General features: G+C 43.4%; 1 protein-coding gene across 1 annotated transcript in view; it reads left to right on the forward strand.

The window, feature by feature from the left end:
* The window catches only part of LOC139750303 (uncharacterized), a 189,323-nt gene that overhangs the window by 1,096 nt on the left and 175,946 nt on the right, over positions 1-12,281 (forward strand). The window contains exon 2 of the mRNA XM_071664927.1: positions 12,060-12,229. Within this exon, the coding sequence (XP_071521028.1) occupies positions 12,060-12,229 (170 nt within the window). The remainder of the gene's footprint in view (positions 1-12,059; positions 12,230-12,281) is intronic.

The following is a 12,281-nucleotide window of genomic DNA, read 5'->3' on the forward strand; positions in this document are numbered from 1 at the left end:
GTATGTGATCCAGCAGGTAAGTACAACACCTGTATGTGATCCAGCAGGTAGGTACAACACCTGTATGTGCTCCAGCAGGTAGGTACAACACCTGTATGTGCCTCAGCAGGTAGGTACAACACCTGTATGTGCTTCAGCAGGTAGGTACAACACCTGTATGTGCTCCAGCAGGTCGGTACAACACCTGTATGTGCTCCAGCAGGTAAGTACAACACCTGGATGTGCTCCAGCAGGTAGGTACAACACCTGTATGTGCTTCAGCAGGTAGGTACAACACCTGTATGTGCTCCAGCAGGTAGGTACAACACCTGTATGTGCTTCAGCAGGTAGGTACAACACCTGTATGTGCTCCAGCAGGTAGGTACAACACCTGTATGTGGCCAGCAGATAAGTACAGCCCCCTATGTGCTCCAGCAGGTAAGTACAACACCTGTTTGTGCTCCAGCAGGTAGGTACACCTGTATGTGCATCAGCAGGTAAGTATAACACCTGTATGTGCTCCAGCAGGTAAGTTCAACCCCTGTATGTGCTCCAGCAGGTAAGTATAACACCTGTTTGTGCTCCAGCAGGTAAGTACAACACCTGTATGTGATCCAGCAGGTAAGTACAAAACTTGTATGTACTCCAGCAGGTAAGTACAACACCTGTATGTGCTCCAGCAGGTAAGTATAACACCTGTTTGAGTTCCAGCAGGTAAGTGCAACACCTGTATGGGCTCTAGCAGGTAAGTACAACACCTGTATGTGCTCTAGCAGGTAAGTGCAACACCTGTATGTGCTCCAGCAGGTAAGTACACCTGTATGTGCTCCAGCAGGTAAGTACAACACCTGTATGTGCTCCAGCAGGTAAGTGCAACACCTGTATGTGCTCCAGCAGGTAAGTACAACACCTGTATGTGCTCCAGCAGGTAAGTACAACACCTGTATGTGCTCCAGCAGGTAAGTACAACACCTGTATGTGCCCCAGATGTACGTAAAAGTCACTTAGTTGTCCTCAGGATCTTCCTGACCAACTGACACATGACCTGTGTGCCCTGAACCGCCCAGGTCCATCGTACGTACAGTCTTCAAAATTCTCGCTGAAGTTTCGGGTAATGAATACACTAGCCAGTGAGCGAGGGTGGCTGTCTGCTCGGTCATTGGGCGAGGAAGAAACTGGCATCCACGATGATGATGATGATGATGATGAACACAGACACTGGCATTCACGATGATGATGATGATGAACACAGACACTGGCATTCATGATCATGATGATGATGAACACAGACACTGGCATTCACGATGATGATGATGATGAACACAGACACTGGCATTCACGATGATGATGATGATGAACACAGACACTAGCATTCACGATGATGATGATGATGAACACAGACACTGGCATTCACGATGATGATGATGAACACAGACACTGGCATTCACGAGGATGATGATGATGAACACAGACACTGGCATTCATGATCATGATGATGAACACACACTGCCATTCACCATGATGAACACAGACACGTATTCACGATGATGATGATGAACATAGACTCTGGCATTCACGAAGATGATGATGAACACAGACACGCATTCACGATGGTGATGATGAACACAGACACTGGCATTCACGATGATGATGATGAACACAGACACTGGCATTCACGATGATGATGATGAACACAGACACTGGCATTCACGATGATGATGATGAACACAGACACTGGCATTCACGATGATGATGAACACAGACACTGGCATTCACGATGATGATGATGATATGAACACAGACACTGGCATTCATGATGATGATGATGAACACAGACACTGGCATTCACGATGATGATGATGATGATGATGAACACAGACACTGGCATTCACGATGATGATGAACGCAGACACTGGCATTCACGATAATTATAAACACAGACACTGGCATTCATGATGATGATGAACAGAGACATTGGCATTAATAATGATGAACACAGACACTGGTATTCATGATGATGATGAACACAGACACTGGCATTCATCATGATGATGAACACAGACGCATTCGTGTTGATGATGATGATGAACACACACTGGCATTCATGATGATTATGAACACAGACACTGGCATTCACGATGACGATGAATACAGACATTAGCATTCACGATGATGATGATGAACAAAGACACTGACATTCACGATGATGATGATGAACACAGACACTGGCATTCACGATAATGATGATAAACAGACACTGGCATTCATGATGAACACACTGGCATTCATGATGATGATGAACACAGACACTGGCATTCATGGTGATGAGCACAGACACTGGCATTCATGATGATGAACACAGACACTGACATTAATGATGATGATGAACACAGACACTGGCATTCATGATGATGAACACACTGGCATTCATGATGATGAACACAGACACTGGCATTCATGAGGATGATGATGATGATGAACACGGACACTGGCATTCATAATGATGATGATCACAGACTGGCATTCATGATGATGATGATGATGAACACACACTGGCATTCACGATGACGATGAACACAGACATTAGCATTCACGATGGTGATGAACACACACTGGCATTCACGATGATGATGGACACAGACACTGACATTCATGATGATGATGAACACACTGGCATTCATGATGATGATGAACACAAAACGCATTCATGATGATGAACACAGACACTGGCATTCATAATGATGAACACACTGACATTGATGATGATGATGAACACAGACACTGGCATTCATGATGATGAACACAGACACTGGCATTCATGATGATGATGATGAACACAGACACTGGCATTCATGATGATGATGATGAACACACTGGCATTCACGATGACGATGAACACAGACAGCATTCACGATGATGATGATGAACACACTGGCATTCACGATGATGATGAACACAGACACTGACATGATGATGATGAACACAGGCACTGGCATTCATGATGATGATGAACACAAACACTGGCATTCATGATGATGATGAACACAGACACTGGCATTCATGATGATGAACACAGACACTGACGATGATGATGATGAACACAGACACTGGCATTCATGATGATGAACACAGACACTGGCATTCATGATGATCATGATGAACACAGACACTGGTATTCATGATGATGATGATGAACGCAGACACTGACATTCATGATGATGAACACAGACACTGGCATTCATGATGATGAACACAGACACTGGCATTCATGATGATGAACACAGACACTGACGATGATGATGATGAACACAGACACTGGCATTCATGATGATGAACACACACTGGCATTCATGATGATCATGATGAACACAGACACTGGTATTCATGATGATGATGATGAACACAGACACTGGCATTCATGATGATGAACACAGACACTGGCATTCATGATGATTATGATGATGAACGCAGACTGTCATTCATGATGAACACAGACACTGGCATTCATGATGATGATGAACACAGACACTGGCATTCATGTTGATGATGATGAACTCAGACACTGGCATTCATGATGATGATGAACACAGACACTGGCATTCATGATGTTGATGATGAACACAGACACTGGCATTCATGATGATGAACACAGACGCTGACATTCATGATAATGATGAACACAGACACTGGCATTCATAAGGATGATGATGATGATGATGAACACAGACACTGGCTTTCATGATGATGATGAACACAGACACTGGCATTCATGATGATGAACACACGCTGACATGATAATGATGAACACAGACATTGGCATTCATAAGGATGATGATGATGAACACACACTGGCATTCATGATGATGAACACAGACACTGGCATTCATGATGATGATGAACACAGACACTGACATTCATGATGATGAACACAGACACTGGCATTCATGATGATGAACACACTGGCATTCATGATGATGACGATGAACACACTGGCATTCATGATGATGATGAACACAGACACTGGCATTTACCATGATGATGATGATGAACACAGACACTGGCATTCACGATGATGATGATGATGAACACAGACACTGGCATTCACGATGATGATGAACGCAGACACTGGCATTCACGATGAAGATGATGAACACAGACATTTGCATTCACGATGATGAGAATGAACACAGACACTGGCATTCACGATGATGATGATGATGGTGATGAACGCAGACACTGGCATTCACGATGATGATGATGATGATGATGAACGCAAACACTGGCATTCACGATGAAGATTATGAACACAGACATTTGCATTCACGATGATGAGAATGAACACAGACACTGGCATTCGCGATGATGAGAATGAACACAGACACTGGCATTCACGATGATGATGAACACAGACACTGGCATTTACCATGATGATGATCATGAACACAGACACTGGCATTCACGATGATGATGATGAACACACACTGGCATTCACGATGATGATGATGATGAACACACACACTGGCATTCACGATGATGATTAACACACACTGGCATTCATGATGATCAACACAGTCTGGCATTGACGATGATGATGAACACACTGGCATTCACGATGATGATGAACACACCGGCATTTACCTTGATGATGATGAACACAGACACTGGCATTCACGATGATGATAATGAACACACTGGCATTCCCGATAATGATGAACAAACACTGGCATTCACGATGATGATGAACACAAACACTGGCATTTACCATGATGATGATGATGAACGCAGACACGCATTCACGATGAAGATGATGATGAACACAGACACTGGCATTCACGATTATGAGAATGAACACAGACACTGGCATTCACGATGATGATGATGAACACAGACACTGGCATACATGATGTTGATGAACGCAGACACTGGCATTCACGATGGTAATGATGATGAACACAGACACTCTTCATGATGAGATGATTAACAGACTGGCATTGCACACGATGAGATCGAGAACACAGACACTGTCCATTCACGATGATGAGAGAACACACCACACACTGGCATTTCATGATGATAGATAGAAAACTGTCTAGCATTTCACGATGATGATGAGACACAAGACACTGCATTTACCATGATGATGGTCTTAACACAGACACGCCTTCACGATAAGATGATGATGAACACAGACACTGGCATTCACGTTGATGATGAACACACACTACCATTCATCGATGATGATCAACACCGTCTGGCATTCACAATGATGATGAACACAGACACTGGCATTTACCCTGATGATGATGAACACAGACACTGGCATTCACGATGATGATGATGAACACAGACACTGGCATTCATGATGATGATGAAGACAGACACTGGCATTCATGATGATGATGAACACAGACACTGGCATTCCCGATGATGATGAACACAAACACTGGCATTCACGATGATGATGAACACAGACACTGGCAATTCAAGATGATGATGGAACACAGACACTGGCATTCACGATGATGATGAACACAAGACGACTGGCATTCATGATGATGATGAACACAGACACTGGCATTCACGATGATGATGATGAACACAGACACTGGCATTCACGATGATGATGAACACACACTGGCATTCACGATGATGATGAACACAGAGACTGGCATTCACAGATGATGATGAACACAGACACTGGCATTCACGATGATGATGAACACAGAGACTGGCATTCATGATGATGGTGAGCACAGACACTGGCATTCACGATGATGATGATGGTGATGAACACAGACCTGGCATTCATGATGATGATGAACACACACTGTATTCGCGATGATGATGAAGCACAGACAGCTGGCATTACATATGTAATGACACAGACACTGGCATTCACGATGATGATGAACACACACTGGCATTTACCATGATGATGATGATGATGATGATGATGATGATGAACACAGACACTGGCATTTATGATGATAATGAACTTAGACAATGGCATTCACGATGATGATGATGAACACAGACACTGGCATTCACGAATGATGATGATGAATGAAACACAGACACTGGCATTCATGATGATGAATGAACACAGACACTGGCATTCACGATGATGATGATGATATGAACACAGACACTGGCATTCATGATGATGATGAACACAGACACTGGCATTCATGATGATGATGAACACAGACACTGGCATTCATGATGATGATGAACACAGACACTAGCATTCATCATGGTGATGAACACAGACACTGGCATTCATGATGATGATGAACACAGACACTGGCATTCATGATGATGATGATACACGTCAGACAGATGCATACCTGGATTGATGATGAACACAGACACTGGCATTCATGATGATGATGATGACACAGACAATGAATTCATGATGATGATGAACACAGACACTGGCATTCCATGATGATGATGAACACAGACCACTGGCAATCATGAAGAACACCGACACTGACATTCCAAGATATGATGATAACAAACACTGGCATCATCGAAATGAACACAGACACCTGGCATTCATGATGATGAATGAACACACACTGGCAATTCAAAGATGAAATGATGAACACAGACCTGACATTCATAGATGATATCACAGAACACTGGCATTCATGATGATGAATGATTAACACAGACACTGGGATCAATGTTGAAGATGATGAACACAACACTGGCATTCACGATGATTGATGAAGATGAACACAGACACAGGAATTCATGCTGATGATGAACACAGACCTTGGCATTCCGATGATGATGAACACAGACACTGGCATAATCATATGGATGATGATGAACACAGGCACTGGCATTCACGATGATGATGAATACAGACACTGGCATTCACGATGATTGGTGAACACAGACACTGGCATTCATGATGATGATGAACACAGACACTGGCATTCATGGATGATGATGAACACAGACACTGGCATTCACGATAGGATGAACACAGACACTGGCATTTATATAGATGATGATGAAACACAGACACTGGCATTGACGATGATGAACACAGACACGCATTCACGATGATGATGATGCACAGACACTGGCATTACGATGATGATGAACACAACACTGGCATTCACGAAAGATGAACACGACTGGCATTCACGATGATGATGAACACAGACACTGGCATTGACGATGATGATGATGATGAACGCAGACACGCATTCACGATGAGATGATGATGAACGCAGACACTGGCATTCACGATGATGATAATGAACACAGACACTGGCATTCACGATGATGATGATAATGAACACAGACACTGGCATTCACGATGATGATAAAGACACTGGCATTCACGATGATGATGGTGAACAGACACTGGCATTTACGATGATGATGAACACTGACACGATGATGATGATGGTGATGAACGCAGACACTGGCATTCACAATGATGATGATGAACACAGACACTGGCATTCACGATGATGAGAATGAACACAGACACTGGCATTCATGATGATGATGAACGCAGACACTGGCATTCACGATGATGATAATGAACACAGACACGCATTCATGATGATGAACATAGACATGGCATTCATGATGATGATGAACACAGGCACTGGCATTCATGTTGATGATGATGAAGAACACAGACACTGGCATTCATGATGATGATGAACACAGACACTGGCTTCACGATGATGATGACAATGAACACAGACACTGGCATTCGTGATGATGATGATGAACACAGACACTGGCATTTATGATGATGATGAACACAGACTGGCATTCATGATGATGATGATGAACGCAGACACTGGCATTCATGATGATAACGAACGCAGACACTCGCATTCACGATGATGATGAACACACACTGGCATTCATGATGATGATGAACACGGTCTGGCATTCACGATGATGATGAACACAGACACTGGCATTTACCAGGATGATGATGATCATGAACACAGACACTGGCTTTCACGATGATGATGATCATGAACACACTGGCATTCTCGATGATGAACACACACTGGCATTCATGATGATGAACACAGTCTGGCATTCACGATGATGATGATGAACACAGACACTGGCATTCACGATGTTGATGAACACACACTGGCATTCCCGATGATGATGAACACACACTGGCATTCACGATGATGAAAACAGACACTGGCATTCACGATCATGATGAACAGACACTGGCATTCACGATGATGATGATGGTGTACACAGACTCTGTCATTCACGATGATGATGAACACAGACACGCATTAATGATGATGATGAACACACGCATTCACAATGATGATGATGAACACACACTGGAATTCACTATGATGATGATGAACACAGACACTGGCATTCATGATGATGAACACAGACAGTGGCATTCACGATGATGATGAACACCGACACTGGCATTGACGATGATGATGAACACTGACACTGGCATTTACGATGATGATGAACACAGCCGCTGGCATTCACGATGATGATGAACACAGACACTGGCATTTATCATGATGATGATCATGAGCAGAGACACTGGCATTCACGATGATGATGATGATGAACACAGTGGCATTCATGATGATGATCATGAACACAGATACTAGCATTCACGATGATGATGAACACAGACACGCATTCATGATGATGAACACAGACACTGGCATTCCCGATGATGATGAACACAGACACTGGCATTTACGATGTTGATGATGATGAAAACAGACACTGGCATTCTTGATGATGATGAACACATACACTGGCATTCATGATGATGATGAACACACACTGGCATTCCCGATGATGATGAACACAGACACTGGCATTCACGATGATGAAAACACAGACACTGGCATTCACAATCATGACGAACACAGACACTGGCTTTCAAGATGATGATGATGGTGAACACAGACTCTGGCATTCACGATGATGATGAACAGACACGCATTAATGATGATGATGAACACACGCATTCACAATGATGATGATGAACACAGACACTGGAATTCACTAATATGATAATGAACACAGACACAGGCATTCATGATGATGAACACAGACACTGGCATATACGATGATGATGAACACAGACACTGGCATTGACGACGATGATGATGAACACTGACACTGGCATTTACGATGATGATGATGAACACAGACACTGGCATTGACGATGATGGTGAACACAGACACTGGCATTTACGATCATGATGATGAACACAGACTGGCATTTACGATGATGTGATGAACACACACTGCCATTTACGATCATGATGAACACACACTGGCATTTACGATGATGAGGATGATGAACACACTGACACGATGATGATGATGGTGATGAACGCAGACACTGGCATTCACGATGAAGATGATGATGAACACAGACACTGGCATTCACGATGATGAAAATGAACACAGACACTGGCATTCATGATGATTATGAACGCAGACACTGGCATTCACGATGATGATAATGAACACAGACACTGGCATTCATGATGATGATGAACATAGACACTGGCATTCATGATGATGATGAACACAGACACTGGCATTTATGATGATGAACACAGACACTGGCATTCATGATGATGATGAACACAGACACTGGCATTCATGATGATGATGAACATAGACACTAGCATTCACGATCATGATGAACACAGACACTCGCATTCATGATGATGATGATGAACACAGACACTGGCATTCATGATGATGATGAACACAGACACTGGCATTCATGATGATGATGAATACACTGGCATTTACGATGATGATGAACACTGGCATTTACGATGATGAACACACTGGCATTCATTATGATGATGATGAACACAGACGCTGGCATTTACGATGTTGATGATGATGAACACAGACACTGGCATTCATGATGATGAACACAGACACTGGCATTCACGATGATGATGAACACAGACACGCACTTACGATGATGATGAACACCGACACTGTCATTTATGATGAACACAGACACTGGCATTCACAATGATAATGAACACAGACATTGGCATTCACGATGATGATGATGAACACAGACACGTGTCTGGCATTCACGATGATGATGATGATGACCACAGACACTGGCATTCACGATGATAATGAACACAGACATTGGCATTCACTATGATGATGATGAACACAGACACGTGTCTGGCATTCATGATGATGATGATGATGATGATGAACACAGACACTGGCATTCACGATGATGATGATGATGAACACAGACACTGGCATTCATGATGATGATGAACACAGACAATGGTATTCACGATGATGATGAACACAGGCACTGGTATTCACGATGAACACAGACACTGGTATTCACGATGATGATGAACACAGACACTGGCATTCACGATAATGGTGAACACAGACACTGACATTCATGATGATGATGAACACAGACACTGGCATTCATGATGATGATGAACACAGACACTGGCATTCACGATGAGGATGAACACAGTCACTGGTATTCACGATGATGATGAACACAGACACTGGCATTGACGATGATGAACACAGACACGCATTCACGATGATGATGAGCACAGACACTGGCATTCACGATGATGATGAACACAGACACTGGCATTCACGATGATGATGAACACAGACACTGGCATTCACGATGATGATGAACACAGACACTGGCATTGACGATGATGACGATGATGAACACAGACACTGGCATTCACGATGATGATGAACACAGACAGTGGCATTCACGATGATGATGATGAACACAGACACTGGCATACATGATGATGATGAACACACACGCATTCATAATGATGAACACAGAAACTGGCATTCACGATGATGATGATGGTGATGGACACAGACAGTGGCATTCGTGATGATGATGATGATGAATACAGACACTGGCATTCATAATGATGATCATGATGAACACAGACACTGGCATTCACGATGATGATGAACACAGACACTGGCATTCATGATGATGATGAACACAGACACTGGCATTTACGATGATGATGTTGATGGTGAACACTGACACTGGCATTTACGATGATGATGATGAACACAGACACTGGCATTTACGATGATGATGAACACAGACACTGACATTCATGACGATGATGAACAGACACTGGCATTCATGACGATGATGAACACAGACACTGGCATTCATGATGATGATGATGATGAACACAGACACTGGCTTTCTTGATGATGATGAACACAGACACTGGCATTCATGACGATGATGAACACAGACACTGGCATTCATGACGATGATGAACACAGACACTGGCATTCATGATGATGATGAACACAGACACTGGCATTCATGATGATGATGGTGATGAACACAGACACTGGCATTCATGACGATGATGAACACAGACACTGGCATTCATGACGATGATGAACACAGACACTGGCATTCACGATGATGATAATGATGATGATGATGATGATGATGAACACAGACACTGGCATTTACGATGATGATGATGATGATGAACACAAGACAGTACACATCTTGCTGTGATGCCTCGGCCACAGTCTTGGTACCTTCCTCGTGCCACATCACCAGTACGTGAATGACTGTTGTAAGCCAGACACATTAGGTTTTCTTGGACCCCAGTCGAAAAGGTGTGGCTTTGATTTTGACAGCCATTAGACTGGTAATGAGGTCAGGATCATTGATTAGTACACTGGAGAATCTGTAACCATAAGTTGTATGAATTGCTAGGAGGATGCAAGATATGCACTCATGCTGTACCATCGAGTTAAAAGAAAAAAAAGATTGTTCTGGTTAGATTTGTATGCGTGAAGAACTTGGAAGATAATCATTATAGTAAGATATAGTAAGATAATCATCGTATTGCATGATTGTTTATTTCGTAGATTTACCATGACGCATCATGTGGATTTTTCAGTCGCACAGAGACGTTGATCCTGCACATTGTACACCAGACTTAGTCCAGTCCAGTCTGGCGGTTGTGTGGGTAACCTGGTTCTCTTGTCTCCACATGAAGGGCAGGCGAGGACGGGCGGGAGACGGGAGGCTGCCGCTGGCGGTGTACAGAGAGCTCTGTGGGCAGCTGCAGGGCAAGTGGTCGAGACCCGTTACCCCTCACCTTCACCCCAGACGCCACCGTCCACCACACCCAGCCACTTACCCCGACCTGTGGCTGCCGCCTCCCAGGTAGGTACTGTGCCACTCCCAGCATACAGCAGTAGCGTCACGACCTCGGTTG

This window comes from Panulirus ornatus, chromosome 9 (assembly GCF_036320965.1).
Source record: "Panulirus ornatus isolate Po-2019 chromosome 9, ASM3632096v1, whole genome shotgun sequence".
In the NCBI taxonomy this organism is placed as follows: Eukaryota; Metazoa; Arthropoda; class Malacostraca; order Decapoda; family Palinuridae; genus Panulirus; species Panulirus ornatus.